The sequence below is a fragment of the Manis javanica genome, chromosome 2 (assembly GCF_040802235.1).
Source record: "Manis javanica isolate MJ-LG chromosome 2, MJ_LKY, whole genome shotgun sequence".
Lineage (NCBI taxonomy): Eukaryota > Metazoa > Chordata > Mammalia > Pholidota > Manidae > Manis > Manis javanica.
The window spans coordinates 160,800,288-160,819,758 of NC_133157.1; the positions used below are offsets into that span (position 1 = coordinate 160,800,288).

The 19,471-nt window shown below is 40.9% G+C and overlaps 1 protein-coding gene across 11 annotated transcripts in view; it reads right to left on the minus strand.

The window, feature by feature from the left end:
* Positions 1 to 15,768: 15,768 nt before the first annotated feature.
* C2H8orf89 (chromosome 2 C8orf89 homolog) overlaps positions 15,769 to 19,471 on the minus strand; it is a 41,608-nt gene continuing 37,905 nt past the window's right edge. For 4 of the 11 annotated variants that reach the window (XM_073229694.1, XM_073229691.1, XM_073229692.1 and 1 more), the window contains one exon: positions 15,769 to 18,350. In XM_073229694.1, coding sequence (XP_073085795.1) covers positions 18,225 to 18,350 — 126 coding nt within the window. In that variant the 3' untranslated portion in view covers positions 15,769 to 18,224. The remainder of the gene's footprint in view (positions 18,351 to 19,471) is intronic. The other 7 variants (XR_012128252.1, XM_017649663.3, XM_073229696.1 and 4 more) reach the window with 4 other exon arrangements.

The window sequence follows — 19,471 nt, forward strand, 5'->3', positions numbered from 1 at the left end:
GTACTTTAGCCTAGTCAGTTTCACACACCACAGAACCACTGCAATGGCAAAAAAAAATTATGGAAGGAAAGCAAAAAGATAGAGAACTAGTATTTATAGACACACACACACACAGCAACCCAAAAAATGCAGCATAGTGTAGTTGTTAAGATACTAGCACTTGATACCAAATGATTTCACTCATTTGTGGAGTATAACAAGGCAAAAACTGAAGGAACAAAACAGCGGTTTTGGGGGACTAGCAGTTATCAAAAGGAAAGGAAGTGGGGGGGAGTGGGGAGGGAAGGAGAATGGGATTAAGGGGTATTATGATTAGCACACATAATGTAGGGCGGGGCACCAGGAAGGAAGTATAGCACAGAGAAGACAAATAGTGACTCTATAGCATCTTACTATGCTGATGGACAGTGACTGCAATGGGGTATGTGGGGGGGACTTGATAATATGGGTGAATGTAGTAACCACAATGTTGCTCATGTGAAACCTTCATAAGATCGTATATCAATGATACCTTAATAATAATAAAAAAGATACTAGCACTTGAAACCAGGTTGCCTGGGTTCAAAGCTCAGCTTGCTGATAATTATTACTCTTGGCAAATTATATAAACTCTTTTTGTCTCAGTTTCTTCTTCAGTAAAATGTAGGTGATAAATTAGCACCTTAACTCGAGTTGCTGGGAGAATTAGAAAGATTGTGTGGATTAGGATTAAATTGTATGCCTGGTATAAAATAAGCAGCCACTATTGTTACTGTGTGCTAGATATTTTGCATATTTTTCCTCACTTAAACAGTTCACTTCATCATTCAACAAATATTAATCAAACATCTGTGCAGCCGCTGGGAACAGAACAAAGGACAACAGCCGTGGGCCCTGGGCCACTTAGTTCACAGTGAACAGGAAGTGGAGAACAAATAAGGAGTCCCTCAAACACAGTGGGATAAGCACCTTTCATCTCTCCATGACCCAGAGGGGTGGGTAGGAGTATCCGCCTACAGATGAGTGAGCCAAAACTTACTGAAATGAAGCAACTACCTCAGAATCATATAATGTATTAGTTTGCTGGGCGGCTGTGACAAAGCACCACAAACTAGGTGGTGGAAACAAAAGCAATTTATTGTCTCACACTTTGGGAAGCTAGAAGCCCAAGTCAAGGTGTCAGGAGGGGGTTCCTTCTGAGGGCTGTGAGGGGCGCCTATTCCATATCTTTCTCTGAGCTTCTGGTTTGCTGAACCTTGGCTTATAGAAGCATCACCCGGATGTTTGCCGTCATCTTTCCCTGGTGTTCTCCCTGTATACATTTCTATGTCGAAACTTCCTCCCTTTTAGAAGGACACCAGTTGTATTGGATTAGGGGCCCACTCTGCCAGTATGGCCTCATCTTACATAATTATACCTGCAATGACCCTATTTCCAAATAAGAGCACATTCTTATGGGGTATGGGGGTTAGGTCTTTAACCCATGAATTTGGTGGGGGTCACAATTCAGCCATATCAAATAGACACTAGATGACAAAGTCAGGAGTCAAACCCAAGTCTGTCTGGATCAGAGACCATGAATTGTACCTTCCATTCTGGGAAACAGATGTATAATGGGTTATTGAAAGAAAAGTAGGGATTTGGGGGGATCCTTCCTTGACCTATGACAAAGCCTTCTGAACAGCAGCCTATCCAGTTTCCCAAGCACATCATTTGCTGCATGTGTGCCAGACTGAATAGCACGCCCCTTGTAGTTTTAACTTGTACTTTAATTTGTGAAGCAAAATGTCATTTCTCATTTGGTGAAACACTGAAGACCACGTCCACTAGAAATTTAAAAGACCCATAAACATATCAGTGCCTACAATTTTAAATGTAAAGCATCAGGCTTTGTTCAGTAACTTCTTGCCCAGATAAAATTAACCTGCTCCTTTGCAAGAAAGGTTGGTCAGTTAGGACGTGGAGGAAATCTAATCTTCAGTTTAGACAAATCCAAAGGTGTTAGCTGAGGTTACTTGAATGAAATTTCAAGTACACTATTGGTGTTTGAATTGGGCCATGGCTTCTCTCTTGAAAGTGCTTCATGATTTTATTATTACTCTTCAACTGCTTGTAGCAAATATTGGTGTGTTAGTGCTTAGGCCAATGAGACGTAATGTTCATAACCATCATCTTAAACCTCAACTTTAGGCTCATTGCATGCATGTATGCCTGACTTGCTACCTATGACTCCCTAAAGAAAAGTGTCTCCAAAAAATCTAACTCAGAGAATGGCATATGTAGGTTATCAATAAATATGGGAGAACAGAATTAAATTTCCAGTATCTTTATATATGGAATGTACCTGAAGACTAAAGAATGGATTAAAATCTATTAAAATCCATTTACCAGGATCTGCCATCTGAAACCTTTTTCAGAAAGTTTAGATTCTTTTACTTTGAAAGTACTGAAGTGTACATCTTTAAAAATGAATCAATAAGATGTTTGCACTTTTGTTTTCAACATTAAATGCCATTTTAATTAAAGTCTTTTGACTAATGAACAACTAACTGCTAAGTCTTTTGGTCAGTATTTCACAGCCCAAAAAAAGCAAGCAGTATCTGGAGTTTTGTTTGATGTAAGAATACCAAAATCAGATTCATGAACTTGTTAGCAAGTCTTTCTTGTTGTAGATAGTACCTTTTGTTTTGCCTTTAACCTTGACTCTTCACTCATTCTAAAATGTCCATGAGGGCAGGGCAAGTGTTTGCTAAATGACTACATGGAGGCCAAGCCTTGAAGGGCATAGACATGGCCAGTAAAAATCCTACCCACTCAGACACATGGGAGATGAGTCTAATCATGCCATCAATGCAGGACATTATAGTGGTTACAAGTCCTGGGTTTGGAACAAGAGGATTTGAGTGTGAACCCCAGCTCTGCCACACACTTGCTGAGTGAGATGGGGGCAGGTTACTTGATCTCTCTGAATCTCATCTGTAATATTAATATCATATTTACACTGATCTCATAGGGCTGGTGAAAAATAAGATAATGAAAATAAACATTTAGCATCCTAATAAAATAAAGGTCTAATAAATTATAGCTAATTAAATACTTAATGAAGTGAAAAGTTTGAATTGTAGAATTTTTATTAATGGTTTATTACTTTAATATACATTTAGTAACTAAAGTATATTTGATGGCTAATTATCATTAATTTTCAACACAATTATCAACAGATATTTCTGGAATCTATTTAATTAAGGGCACTCAATACTATAGGCTAGGGAAAAGAAGGTGGTAAATAATTAGCTGAAGAAACAGATCTTAATATAATTTGTTCCCAGTAAAGGTTTTGAAGGGACCTCCTTAAATGGCTGGGTAAAAATGACTTGAATTAGCATTTCTGTTGTTTGTATGTCAGCTAGAGCTTGTAAGTACTCGGAAATAATGTTTTCCTGAGTATTTTACTTACAATCTCCTTTACACTACTAAAGGTCTATGAAAACTAATTTTATTATAGATAGTACAACATTAAATTCAGACTAGTAACTGCATGAGTGGCACAAAACTTAAAACTAGCAGAGTCTGACTTGATGTGGGTATTCTCCTACATGTGTTTGTAGGTGTACAGCATGACATTTGTATGTAGCACATGAACACACATGAACAGAATACTCATAAGAGAGCCAACCATCCTGGGGTCAGTCATTTTTAATCAGATTAGTGTAAATTTAACACAGCTAAACCTCCACTAGGTCAAAGTATGTGCTCAAGGCTGGTGGGCCTGTGGGCTACTTGGATTAAAAACATCCTTTTTAATCCATTTTACAACTGGCAACTTCTAAATTCTTTGTTACTTAGTGTTTAGAAGTATAGAACTATGTTTTTGTTCCCCTCCTGACAATTCTTGTCATACCTCTGGCAAAGGAGATGATTCTCACATAGTGTTTTCTGGTTGACAGGTTGGAGCAGAGCCCTCGAGACACATCTCTTATTTAGGGTTCAAGACACGGATCTTCAAAATCTGGGTTATCATTGACTGTGGACTGCCCAGGGGTGAATAATGTACTGCTGGGCATGATGTGGTTTATTTTATCAATCCCCTGACCTGATGCTTTCCTTTGGGTGTAGTCAGTAATTAGGAATCCAAGTCAGTGAAGAATCTGGTATTCATGAGGATTTGAGCAGGCCATGGTAGGGAGGGGATTCCAACATATTCTCACGACTAAGATACTTTGAGGGAGGCTGGCTGACTAATAGAGAACAGCCTTGACCTTTCAACCCTACAAATTCAAATGCAATTTGTCATCCAATGTAAAATGAATTTAGCTATGTGTAATCCTGCACGATGGAGAGACCTTGTCCCAGAAAACCTCCACAACATGAAAGAGGGGCATTGAAAAATAAAATACACAAAATGGTTGAGAACATACATCGATATGCTAATAACAAATTCCTTTTTCAAAATAATGAGAAGCCCTGTGATTTCTTGGACAGTATAGAGCCCATTAACATACAAGGGGTCAGAGTGGGAAATTGTTGCTAATTTTCTTCTCTCCATAGAAATTGAATTACATGTTTATGTTTATTTTTCACTATTTCTTTTCATAATTTAAAATTAAGCCATCCTGTCATGATTATTGTGCTCTACCTTTCTTTGTGATCACTGAAGAAGAAAGGTTGAATTGCAAGTCTTTTTCTTGTTCCAGAAACTTCTTTGTCTGAGGATGTCTCTGAAAGATCAGGAGCTAGGACTGCACGTAACCCATCCTCTGGGAGAGGTTCAGAGAACCACACCTGAAATTAAAGCACCAAATTGTTCTGTGAGGAGGTGTCTTGGGGTTCCCAGAACCTCCATTGTTTTTTCCAGCCAGGGAGTTTTCAACTGCCTTAGTGTTATCCCAAAGAGCATTCTCAGAGTAAATCTCCTTTTTCACCATAGTTTCTCACTTGCTTAAACGTGAGATAACATTAATTGGGTAGCAGGTAGAAAGATCGGAATGTCCTGGAAACTTTATGAATTATGACATACATTAAGTTGTTTTATTTAACATTGGAAGTTTCCAATTATGAAATAGAGCAACCTTATAAATAGCTACAAATAATTCTCCAGCGGACTGCTGGCATAGCACACACTTATTCATGGAAGTTACTCGGATGATCAGAGCAAGGAAACAAAAAGTCTATGGATTAATCTTTGTCTTATCTATTTTATATTGAGTTTTTATATTTCGTACCTTGCAATATCAAGAAAATATTCAAAAGCCCCACCCCAGTCTGTAGAGACATCTCTTAGGTCACAATAAAGTTATCACCAGTCTTGTCTTCTCCAGTCATAAAGGAGTAGCTCTCCTTTCTGGAGTTCTTATGGGGAACTCAGTGGCTCAAAACTCACTGTGACTGAAGGAACTGTTATGCTCTTAAATATTTGGAAATGTGAACCTTTCTCAAAAAACAGTGGTTGTGAAAATCATACTGCAGTACTCTCCTTCCCACTTTGGGATTAAGTTTGGTTTAGAATATAACAGGAAGATATTTGCACCGTATCTTTGCTAAAAGCTCTATTTATGGGGACTCCACCTTCCTCAGTTCCCCACACTTATCTTATGCTCCAGTCACCAATTTCTCTCTATCGTGCATTAACAATGTACATGTTCATACCTCCAAGCCACTGAACATACTGTTCTCTTGACTTGAAATTACCTTCTTTTCTCTTCCCCGCCTAGCAAAACCTCCTTCAAATGATGCGAATCTGCTGTCAGTGTCCCAAGCAGAATGAGTCCCTCTGACTTCTGTGCTCACACAGACCCTCACACATGCTTCCAATTCTCCACTTGGACCCCAATAGTAGAACCTGTGCCTTGTGGGTCTGTCTTTGCCTCAAGGAAGAACCAAAGAGACAAATCATCTTTGCATTCCTAATTTCTAGCACAGTGTCCCTGTTCCTTCCATTACACTGCTACTGGTAAATCCCCAAGGCAACTAATTAGCAGTAATTAGGAGAGCCCATCCTTCTGTCATGCTAAGGGACCTGCAACTCTGCTACTGCGGGAGAAAACTGGACTCGTCATTCAATAAAAACATGGGAATTTGTTGGCAACATCTCACAAGCCAAATCATTCCCTCATACTCAGCCCACCCTATCATCTCCAGGCCTCCTCAGTGAGTAGTACAGGGCTGAAATTGTCATTTGTGTTTACTGGGTAAATACTCACGTCTCCATATAGTTGCCTTTGGGGAAAGTGAGTCTAAATCATGCACTGGGATGTGAATCTACCAGTAGGACTCTTCCTTCACCTGGCAAAATCAGATGCTACGTATGTTCTTTTGGTAAAGAAATACTGAAGATAAGGTACAGCATCAAGATACAATGACATACATTCCAGTTCATTCTAGCCTATAAACTGCTCGAGGAAAGCAGCCTCTCTTTTCTATAATCCCACAAAGGGTCCATGTCCATGCAGCACAGTGGCTAAAGGTGTGGCCTTTGGTGTAAGATAGACACGTTCAAATCTCAGTTCTTCCATTAACTAGATGTGGGACCTCAAGAAAGTTCCCTAAATCTTTCTGAGCCTCACCAAAGAATGGGGATAGTAATGATAACAATAACACCTGGCTCACTGGGCTGGTGTGAGGAATAAATGAAATAATATGAATAAATACTTAGTACAGTGTCTGACATAGATTGGGTGGACAATGATGGTAGTTACTGATCTGCACATCCTCTAAATATTAACTGCTTTGGCTCTATCCATATCTCATAGGTCTCTATGGAGATGTCACTTCCCTTCTTAGCCATCTAACAACTCCTACGGTTTAGTTTCTCAGGCTTTTAGTATGACTGCAAGGCAGGTTTGGGGAGGGGAGAAGACAATGAAAGTTGCTGTTTCCAAGACAGAGGCAGAATATATAAAAGTCACCCACTGATTGATAATTTAAAGTCTACTATATGTCTTCCTGCATCAGTGTAAAGTATTGGGCAATAGGACTGTGAATAAAGAAAAAAAAAACATGAGCAGGGAGAAGAAAACCATTACAGGGCTCGCAGGGGTGGGGCACTGTGTGAGGGAGGGAATCCTAGATTCTGTGCTGTTTCCTTGAGCCAAGTAAGTACAAGAGCTTGATATTGTTGTCTCTTACTTCCAAAGTTAAGGGGAAGAGAAGGGGCCAGTGCAAAAGTTTATTTAAAAGAATATGTATCAACATTTAAACGCCCATATGAGTGTTTACATATTATCTTTCAAAAACATACTCGTTCTCCCCTGAGTCAAAATCATAAACTGTCACCAAGTAATTTGAGAGATCAGAGCAGCTGCCCTGGCAGGACAGACAGGAATGATTATAAAAGTCTTTTTAAATACGCTTGCACCCTCACCCCATCTTAACATCAGCAATTATTGAAAGAGAACTTGAATTGGGTTCCTCTCCTGCCCCATGCCCCCCAGAGCGAGAGTCAGATCTCAGGGGAGTGCATTAGCATCACCCATCTGCACTGCAGGCTCCTTAATCTGATGCCTTGGCATGAGGCAAAGTGGGGACACACAGCGGTGGCCTGTGATTATCTTTGTTGTCAGGAGCCTGCAAGCCTTCTTTCATCTTATGAAAATTATACCTTTTCTGCTAAGATTGAAAAGAAAACCAGGAACTGGTAATTGTATCCCACTCAACCCCTTCCATAGGGGAGATAGGCGGTGGAGGCGGGCGGCTGATCAATTCTTCTTGCATTACAGTCCTATTCACATAGTGCTTCTCTTTCCCACACCACCCATGACACTTATGAGTGGTCTGCCCAACCCTGGAGAAGTGGGAACCATCCTGAAGGATTAAAATAACATAATGAAACACCATGTGACAGACACTGTGTTAAAAGCTTTACATACTTAACTCATACATAAAAGCTTTAATTTTCTTACCTCTCCCAATACCCGTAAGAAAAAGTGGTATTATTATTTTAGTTTTTTTACAGATAATACTTGGGGAGGCAAAGAAACCTGACTAGAGTTAAACAGCTAACAAGTTTCAGAGTGGGAATCTGACCCCAGGCAGCCTGGCATCAGAGCCCTTGTGGTTAACCTGTATTCTAATATGTATCTCAAACTCCATCCTGCTGGTTAAAAACTGTGATACACTTGCAGTGAAATAGGAAGATTCTGATTAGTTCAACTGTAGGGTTGGCAAATGTTCCCAGGCCACTTAGAAAATCACAGCTTTACCTGTTCCATCTTTGAGAGGTAGCTGCAAGCTTCAGCCACAGCAGAGCCACCAGTGAGACACCTGGCAGCTACGTGCCCAGACTCTTGGGGGATCATCTTTCTTTCTCTGCCCTTCCTTGCACTTTCCTTCCTTCCCCTCCCACCTGCTTCCCTCTCCTGCCTGCCCCCAACCCCCACCCCACCCCCACCCACCTGCAGGACTGTGCCTTTCACTCCTCCACTGACTTCAGTGAGCAGGGTGCTCCTGTCCCAGTGGTCCTGAGAAATCCCACCCAAGAAAGGGGTGCAGAGCTGCAAGGATCCGATGCCGCTACTCATGTTGTGTTGTGGTGGCCATCAGTTTCCCTTTCCTGTCCTGATATCAGGCCCTCCAGAACAGTGAACTGTGCTCATTTTCCTCTGGATTTCCAGTGATGAGTCTAGGGCCTGGTGTCTGTGACATCTACATATATTGAAATAAATTAACTAGTAATTTTCCATACAGATTTCCTTAAAACTGCATTTTACTTACTGGCTTTGTATACCCTCCACAGCAGAAGTAATTCAGTGCTGTGCATTTACATTAGCTTACAATATTTATGCCATCCTGTCATACACGCCACCCATCCACACTAGTGTGAAAATTGCTGAAGGCAAAAACTGTATCCTACTCACCACTAAATGTCCCCTGCCAGGCCTTCATGTGGTTGGCCCAGTGGTGGCTGTTGAGTTCCTCTGAATAATCTCACTATAAGCAGAAACTGTATGCTTAGATGGCAATGCTCACCCAAGGCCATCTACAACTTCTACTAATGAATTTGGAAGTAGATTTCTTTCTTATATTGCCAAATTATAAGAAAGTTTCCATGAGCTACCATAGCTTTCCCAGGAATTCATGGGTTCAAACTATACTGTACTAGGAGTCTCCTTTGTTCTCCATTGGGGGGGCTCAAGTCACATAGGCTTGCCACACCTTGCCACTGCATGTTGAGTTTTTGCATCAGTACATGACTAGGAGTCTGTTTGCCTTCAGTCCTTCCCAGTCTATGTAAGCCGTGCCAGAGTCCTTACATTTCCCCGAGAGCTGCAACTCCTCTAAAACTACTTCCATCATTGTTGAAGTCTTGATAACTACTCTTTCCTTGAGCTCCAGGGCTGGATCTTCTGGTACGACCACACTTTCTAGGCACTGGCACGAGCATTCATGAGCCCCAAATGTCTCGGGCTCTGTGCTGACTCTCAGACTGGTGTCATGTTGGGACTCAGCTGATCCTCAGGACACAGAGACCACTCTTTACTCCCTTCCCACCTCTTTGGATCAGGGTCCTCCAACCCAAAAGAGCTTGTTTCTTTCCTTTTCTGTCATTGTAGAAACTGACGCCCATCAGTTAGAGTTTGGAAGGGTCCTGATGCATGAACTATTCTGTCTGGCCTCCCTAGGGTTAAAGAAGACCTGACCTTGGAAACAGAAAAGCCTTCTACTGTGTCCTGGAAGTTACTATCTTCCCTCCTCCCTACTGCCAGCCATTCATGCACACCCCAGCCCAGAAGCCCTCTTGGCTCTGCAAAAGGAAACACAAGGAAGGCCCCCACAGCCCACGCCTTAGAAGTGTGTGATCAGAGATCCTGCCACAGATTCCAAGTGGATCATTTTTTCCCCCTTTTGTACAAAACTTCAGAATATTTTGCCTATGTTGGGATGGCAGTGGTCAAGCTAGAAAAGTAAAATAGGAAAGAAGAAACAAAGCCAGCCCTAAACAAAGCACCAAGGGAACTCAAGATCATTGATGCGAATGTCCTTAAGGCCAGGGGATTATACACTTACAAATGGTTAAGATGGTAAATTTTATGTTATGTGTATTTGAACACATACATAAAAAGACTATATAAATAAGACTTTGTTTTGAGGGGGGGAGATAGTTGTCAGAAACGGTTACAAGTATATGTGCCAAATCTTCTAATGGGTAAACCAATTTCTGAATATATTTAATCTGCTAAAATACATTTACACTAAATGAAATTGAGTTGTCATAAGACAGTGGTGTCTTTTCTTCCATCCTTTTTATTGTTTTTGCCAAAACAACACACTATAAGAAGAGATTTTAAGCTTGTCAGCTACTTCAGAAATCATCAATTTTAGGATAAGGTCCCTGATGGCATCATTTCACCAGACCCAGTTTTTGGAAGATGGGTTTTTGGTCTCTCTTCCTGTACACATTACCTCAGATTATATTCAGGTTGTAGAACAGTTACAGACATGATATCTCTTAAGTTACAGATAAAAACATAACACAAGTAAAACACTCTCAGTGACTTAAGTGCATTCTTCTCCTCACGTGTCCATTTTGTGTGGATATCAACTTGCATTCCCAGGAAAGTAAATCATGCTCGTAACTGTGAACTCATACATCTTCTGTGTTTAGTTGAACATTTTAGTGGAATTACCAGGCACTGGTGGCCATTTCTATACTTCTTTAAACATAGGCATCCATCAGGGTACAGATCGTAAGCATTTTGAAAAAGCCATACATTAAGAGGCAAGAACTGCTTGAGGAATCACAAATATTTATTCTAAAGGTCTTCAGCTTTCCTCTGACTTGGGCTGTCTGCTGATATTTGTCATTTATTCAACACCTCAAACTCATTCAAATAGGATCCAGACCTTCATAATTCCACTTGGATGACCCCTTTATTTTGAATGAGAAAAATTCAGATAGAAAAATCAAATAAATGTTAAGCACTTGAAATTATATGGCTGATTATATCAGTCTATGATGGAACTAAAGGAGGTTTATAAAGTGTCCCTGATGACAGGGTGCTGTGGCCAGCTGCTTCAGATTATTTGGCACTTGGTGGCACTGAGAGAGCCACTTGACTTGGAGACCCTCTGCCATGTCACGCATGACATCTCCACATGTAACGTTCCAGTGTAACCTCATCTTCCAAGCCTCTAATAAAGCCAAGTAAGTGAAAGGACTTTGTAATCTACAAATCACTGTACCAATGCCAGTAATTACTAAAATTTTAAGTTATTACTTAGGGTTCTACAATAAATCTGTTAATTTTCTGAGATGGGGGAGCCAGACTTCCCTTCCTCTGAAGCATCAAGCCCTAAATGGGGTGAGGAAGGAGGCATTAGTGACAATCAACTTTGTATCCACAGCTCTAATCTAGTGGCCAACACAGATGACCCATGGATTAAATGCTGTTGATGGATGAGTCTGAGTGGAGGCTGCAGGGACCTGCCCACAAGCCAGGAACACCGGAGAGCACCTTTTGAACCAGAAGGACATTAGAGACACTATTCCAAGAGGATTGTGCTGGGGTGGAGTGGGCAGGGACTCAGGATTTAGGTAAAGCCAGGTGCAAACCTTGGCCCTGCAACTTAGGAGCTGTGGGAACTTGAGTAAGTTATTAAATCACAATTTCTTTGTCTACAAAATGGGCAAATAAATTCACCTTGCCAGTCTGAGTAGGGATTAGAAATAATGCAAGGAAAGCATTTGTTTAGATTCCTAGGGCCAAGGAAGCAAATTATCACAAACTTGATGGCTTAAAACAGCAGGAATTTATTCCTTCACAGTTTCAGAGGCTATAAAAATGAAATCTAGGGGTGGGCAAGGCTTTCCCCAACTCCAGAGAGGCTCTAGGGGAGAATCACTCCTTGCCTTTTACACCCAGTGGCTCCAGGCCATCCTTGGCTTGTGGCTGCATAATTCCAATCTCTGCTCCTATCTTCACATGGTCTCCTCATCTTCTCCTGTGTCTCATGTATCTTTTATAAGGACACTTATTATTGGATTTTGGGTTCACCTGGATAAGCCAGGTTGATCTCATCTCCAAATCCTTAATAGCATCTGCAAAGACCGTTTTTCCAAATAAGGTCATATTCACAGGTTCCAGGGATTAGGACATGGGCACACCTTTGAGCAGGGTTGGGCTGGGAGTGGACACCATTTAACCCACCACAGCATCTAACATATACCCGGCATAGAGAATCCACTCAATATAGGAGCCACTGCTCAATATCTAGCCACTAGGATAATAGTTATTATTACTGTTTTCAGTGTGGAAGGACAGGGCTTCTTGTCTCCCTCACCCCTTCCTTCCTTCCCGGCCTCACTCTTGGTGGGAAGGGGGCTTTACCTGAGTAACACATCAAAGCAGTGCTCTGGAGAGGTCCCATCTCCCAAGAAGGACGTGTGTGTCCTGCAGGTGCTCCACTGTGAAAATCTAAAAGACCATGTTCACCTCTAAAAGGAGGACTGTTTACAAGCTGCCGCCTTCTCATCTTCTCAGGAAACATGTCTCCAGAGCTGTGACTTCCCACAACAAAGAGGGAGCCAAGACAGGGATGGGGAAGAGACAGGCTAGATGGGTTAAAAACAAAGGGAGAAGCTGCCCTGGATGTCTGATTCAAGCTGACTGTATGGGAAGAGGACACTATATCAGCCCCTCTCATTTGGACTCCATGTGTGTTCACTGGCAGATGCTGGCTTTTTTTTAGCGATGGACTACAGCTCACACCCCAGCACTGTCCCACCCAGACCGGCTCCCTCACTTGTGCTCTCACCTTCCCCCTTCTTGCAGCTCACAGGTTCTCCAGGCTGCACAGCATATTCAAGCTGCCCTCCTCAAGCGCACTCGTTCAGATGCCTCTGCAAGGGGAGCATCTGGTCCTCCGCCTGATCCCTGTGCTGGACACAGCCAGAATCAAACAAAACAGCGAGATCCATCTCAGATAGGTCAGTAAAAAGTCTGGAAGGAGGGACAGAGCAGCACCCCAACCTTTGCCCTTAGTTCCTATCCCTGGGCTGTTTCCAACTTGTGGACTTTGCTGGTTGTTTTCCATTTGCTTACCCCCAATCCACTCTCTGTTCACCGGCTCTGTGCTAAGATGCTCACTCTTGTGGAATGCCTCACCCAGGCTCCATTACCAACTGACTTTCAACTGGGGTTGGCCAATGGGAGGCTCTGGCAGGAGGCAGAGAATTGTGGTGAACACAGTCTGGGCCCTTCTCTGCCCCCGGCATACTTCTGGCAGCCCTAAGAATCACAGCTCCTACCACACAGTCTCTTCCCAGCTCCTGCTCCCACTGGGCTCAGGTGATTCTATTTTGCTCCTTCAGCCCTTCAGCTCCAAGGCAGTTAACACCTTCTGCGGTTGGTCATCTCTGGGCACCTCAGCATCTGCTGTGACCCTTCCTGTGAAGTCTCTTTATTTGAACAGTTTCCTAGAAGGATCCTTGCCGGTGCATGGTGGAACCATCTTCTTCCTCCACTCTGAGGTGCTTTGGAGGGCAGTGCCATGCAGACCTCTCTTTTAGGACTGCAGTACTCGTTTCCCACTTGCTTGGGTTGCTTAGCCCTCATTCAGGAGTCTCGCTCAGCAGAGAAGGGCCACTGTCCCAGGGTCACACTCTTCCCCAAATGCAGTGCATGTCTAGTGATCCAGTGACTGATCAGCAGGGAGAGGAAATGACCTCTCCACCTCATGCTGCTTAGCCTTTGAAGGCAGTACATGCCAGACTAGACCCAGTTTCCTTCTGTCAGGTCTTAACCAAAGTTTACTACTTACCTGTCTAGATCTCCTACCTGTTTCCCACTCCCTGCAATTCCATTAGTTGGTTCCGTATTCCTCTCATGACTACAGAGTCCAGTTTCTCTTGTCTGAACTGCCTCATTACTGGCTGACCTCTAACTGATATGCTTTCAAACAAAATAATAAAGATGCGTCTCAGTTCATGCTACGTGCTGGACACAGTGCAAGTTACTAGGATTATAGAAATGGGTAAGAAGTAATTCCTGTCTTTGAGTTTTCAAATCTCAGATTTACTCCCCTTATTAGCTGCATGACTTCGTTAAGGAGACTGAGAAGTGGCTAGAAAGGCAGGAGGAGAACCCAAAGAGAATGATGCTTTGCAAGCCTCCTCCGGCAGAAGGCAGACACCAACTGCGTCAAATGCAGCTTGGGAGGCTGTATAAGATAAGGACTCGGAATTTTCAATGGCTGTGGCCACATGGTGAAATTTAGTGGATTGGTAGGCACAGCAGCCTAACTGGGGAGGGTTCAAGAGAGAAAGAAGGTCAAGGATGTGGAGACTGACTGAAGATCACTCTTTAAAGGAGTTTTGCTGTAAGGGGAAACAAATGGAGTGGCAGATCATAAGAGGTTTATTTGTATTTTGTTTAAACATACAAATATTGGTATGTTAAACAGGAGATTTAAAAAAAAACAGCAAGTTTTTACTGATAGAATGATCAAGTCAGGAGGGAAAATTTGAATGATTTAGGGATGGGGTGAGAGGAGATAGAGATGGATCTGGTGCACAAAGGAGAAGCCTGCGCTAAGGAGCAGGGATAGTAAATAGAGGAGCTAGCAGATTCCTAGTGCAAGAATGGAAGTTCTCTTCTGATTGCTTCTATTTCTCCTGTCGAAATTCCTGAAAACATATGTTATTTTGCAAACATTCTAAAGTGATTTTTCTATTAAAAAAAGCTCTCTCATTTCATTAACTTAGCCAGGATGATCAGGATCTGTGTACCAGTTCATGCTAATAAAATTCATAGAGACTATGAATCAGAATTATAATACATAATCAACATCCCCTTCCCTAGATCTAAGACATGTCATCCGGAGAAGGCATCTGCTTTTTGGTCACTCTATTTTCTCAGGAATCTAAATTACATAGTAGAGGGTTGCTTGATGAGCATAGAATTGGAGAAAAGGCAGTAAATCTTTGGAAATTTCTTTGAAAATTGACTGTAGTTGACTAATGATTTGTCCTTCACTGAAGTAATTATTCTTTGTAGAGAACTGTTTTCTCATCCTAAAATCAAGCTCTCCTTCCCATCCTAAATATTTATCATAAGGTACAGTTTCCCAAGATCATGATTGATAATGCTTACATGAGAGGAATTTCCAAATCACAAATGCAAAAGTGCTATTTCTGGCAAGACTGTCTTCAATTCGAAACATAAATTTAACATTTATGGTAGCTACCGTATCAAAAGTTGGTATCTCACCCTTATCTCTAAATCTTGGCTTTTTCTTACTTGGGGGTGATTTGAGCTTTCTGTGTACTAAATACATGCTAGTTTTCCTAAAAAGTTCATGAGGAATAAAAGAATAAGTACAGTGTAAGGAAGTAGAGCCTGTGGATTTTTTAAAAAGATCTAATGCAAAACATAAATTAAATTCAATCCAAGGCTAAAAAGGTGATTAATTACAGCCATCATATCTCATTCATTAAGAAGAAATAAACATTCTACTCCTTCCTTGAATTGGTTTAACTTGAACTTTTTCACAGGGGACATGAGAGTAGGGGCCTTTCCACTCTGCTAGCATAAATGCTCCAAGATGTGTTAGTGTAATAACTTAGGAACTCAACTCAATTATTAGGAGATATTTTTTTCTATGCAAGTACTATCCTCCCCTAAACTTTAAGTAACAAAGCCATAACTTACTATCTAAAGCATAACTAAACCTAGTATCAAGTTTGAATTTTTAAATAATTATTATTACATTATATTTATGTACATGGGCTTTAAATCCTAGTAGGTTAGAATTCTAGTTGTCCTATTTTATAGGTAGAGATGCAGTGTAATATAAAGATCCTTCATTTATTTCATTTATAAAGCAGGAATAATATCACCTACCTATTTCTTAAGAGTTTTTGTAGGGTTTGCAAATGATAGTAAATGTTTACAGTACATTGTAGGAGCTTAATGAATGAAATCCACTTGACAGTCAAAGGTGTTTAGAAGGGCTCATGTAAAAAAGTTTGAATTTATGCTTGAGAATAACTTTTCTCCTGTTTCTCATTTCTTAAATCATTGACCACACTTGGACTGGGTGATCAGGAGATAGAAAATGTATGTTTTATCTATATCAATGTCAATTGAAATTCAGATGAAAGCACAAATATATCCATTTACATTTATTCATTTAGTTATTCCTCTAGGAAACAATGTATTGTGATTATGCATGCAAACACACACATATTAGTAGTATGTCTTACACACTGATAAAGTGGCAAGAACATAGAATATGCTCATTCTCCTACATCTGTGACCGTTTCATTTTTTCTTCTGTTTTTGTCTTCTCCCTACTTCCTCCCATCCCTTATGAATTTGGGCTCTCTTCTCTTTCTGCTTTTTTATCTTGGAAAACACAGCCTTTGCCATACATAGATGTTTCTCCGCGTTGTAACTCTAGTCAGTATCTTTTGCTGGAACTACGTATCTGCTTTCAGCTCCCTGTTTGGCATCTCTAGGTGGATGGCATGATGGCAACTTTAAATAAACATACCCAAAGTTGCCTACATCCTCTCACTCCCAAAACTAGCATCATCTCCTGAGAATCTTATGCCTAAAATTGGAAACATGCTGGTTTTGAGTCTTCCTCCCTTGCACACTGTATCTAATCAGTTGACCTAAGTCCTTTGCCTTGATGCCCTTATTACCAATTTCTCATTCCTGTTTCTACCTTTTACTGAGATTCTTATTCAATTTTTATAAAACCTTCTAACCAGTTTCCTTACCTCATCTCTTCTCATTACAATCTAGCCTATAAATTATATCTAGATAAATCTTCCTAAACTACAAAAGCAGTAATTTGCTTTCATTCTCAAAATCTGTTGCCAAAGAGAGGAAATAAAAACTCACGCTTGGTCCCTGAACTTTCCTACCAGATATTATTCAAGCTATCTTTTGAGTCCTATTCCCTTTTGTTCCTTTGACCTTGAGGTTGCATAAATAAGTGGCCCCACAAAGCCAGATCTATCTTGCACATGTAATTTTCATTGGCCTACACAATGACTTTATAAATTTGAATTAATTGCTTATTTCAAGTTAGTCACTAACATGAACTTTGGACCCACATTCCTACATGATACAAAGGGCTGAAGCTGGGCAGTGAGTGCCTTTTATATGGAGAAATATGACCCAGTTCATCACAGCCTTCGTTGATTGGTGTCAGTCTGCTACTGGCTTGGTGCCTGTAGTCATTGAATTTATGGTGGTTGTACTACACTTGCTGGTGCTCTGACCAACTGTATCATTCATAAATGTATGGTATGTCTTTGCTTATGTTATTCCATCTTTCTAGAAATGCCCTCTCCCTCCATCTTTCCTGTCTTTAATAAAGGCCCATTTCAAACACTGCATCTTCCATGAAGCTTTCCCTGACTCTGCCCCACTGGGTATTACTACCCTGTTTCTGAACCTCCATAATACTCTGTGGTTCCATGCCCTGCCCTGCTCTCCACTGGATCATAGTCGCTGGTATCCTCGATTCTGCCCTGTTTCTCAAGGAGGTGCATTGACAATACTTCTTCCCAACTCCTTGGGCTTTCTTTCCCCTTGACCTGGTGGACCTTCCTCCTCTTCTCCACAGAGATGGAGCAGTGAGTCTCTCCCCCCACCTCTGCCCTCAGATCTGCCTGTCCACACAGCAGATGCCATGTTCTACTGGTCAGGAAAAGCCCTGATTTGGCAGGGGAGCCTGAGGGTGTTGGCAATGCCTGAGTATGTACAGTCGCCCAATTCTGAAGCTCAGGGTGAAGAGGCTGACCGTTGCTACACATCCAAACCAGGATTTCCCTTCCAGGTTTTATTAGCAAACAAAGCTAGATTCTTCATCAGTTTGAATACCTATGTCACAACTGTTTTCAACCTCAAGCACAGAAAAAGAGGGGTTCTTACTGGCATCTTCTAACTCCAACCATAAGGACATACTCTTTCTAGAGTCTTCTGCAGCTCTTAGCAAAGTTCATTCATTGTATAGACAGGCACTTAAAAACATTATTGAATAAAAAGACATAATCAATGTTCATAAAATTTGTGGAATATAATTTTTCCTATACTTATGTCCTCAAAAACCACAACTTAAATGTCTCTTTTTAGATCAAAACAAATGCAAATCACTCCATCTATAACATATTTATTTCCTATTTACATTTCCATTTTTATGTAAATCATTGCACATCATATCACATATCAGGAAAAAAAAAAAGAAAAAGAAAGGAAAAAAATATAAACTTCCAACATCAACATCCTCTGGAAGAGTCATCCCAGAAGATGAACATCAAAAAACTTCAACAAAGATCCTGGCGCTGCTGCAGTTGTAGCGGCATTCGTCCCACTGGTTCCTGGACTTGCCATTGGAATGAAGAAGGAGATATCTAAGCTGGCCTGTGCATACAGTAAAACAACAAATTTGACTGGATCTATACTGTCGGAACTCAACCAAAAATTAGGAGAAGTGCAAGTTGCAGGGCTCCAAAATTGTGCGACTATAGACTATCTACTGTTAAAAGAACACATGGGATGTGAACAGTTCCCAGGAATGTGTTGTTTTAATTTGTCTGATTTTTCTCAAACTATTCAAATTTAGTTAGACAATATCCATCATATCATTGATAAGTTTCCACAAATGCCTAGGGTACCTAACTGGTTTTCTTGGTTTCACTGGATATGTCTGGTAATTGTAGGTCTGCTTTTGTTATGTAGCTGTATTCCTATTATGTTAATGTATGTGCATAATTCAATTAGTAGTTTAAAACCTATACATGCTTATGTTACTCTACAAGAAGATATGTCAAAGAAATAATCAATTTTTCCATGTTTTCTTCCGTCTGCTACTTCTATAGCTTTTCTTCTTCCTTCCTAATTACAACCCTTTAGTAGAATTAGTGCCTCATATTGAAAATTACCAAGTATCATAATTCTTCCAAGTGGTAAAGATACCTCAAGACAAATGCTGGGCATAGAAACCACAGGGCATAAATCTGCAAAGAAGTAAAAAGCTAACCTTTTCAAAGAATATTGCTTCTCTCTCACTTACCAACTTTACATTTCCCTGTATGGCCTCGGAAGATGACTGGTTAGCCAGAGACGGGTAAGATTCCTCAAGGGAGGAACAACCTAAGACAGGCACAGTCGCAGGGGGGCCATCAGGAGAGAAATTGGGGATCAACAGAGGTGAGGCTTAGAACCTCACCCCACCTGTTTTGAGAGAAATCTTCTGCATCCGTGGATGTTTTGTTGCCCTTGTCTAGCTTGGATTAATACTTAGTCTATAGGCACAGACCCGATCATCTACATTTGGCCTCTTACAGCACTAAATTATGTTTTCTACCTTTATCTTGCATCTACCTACCACTTCAGCATTTTATTAAAAAAATAATAATAATAATAATAAGGGAGAAATGTGGGATTCACATATAAATCAAGTATAAAAATCAAACAAATAATTATATCTGACTTGATTGTTTATACTTCATGATGCGTGATCAAAATCGAAAGTTTCTGTG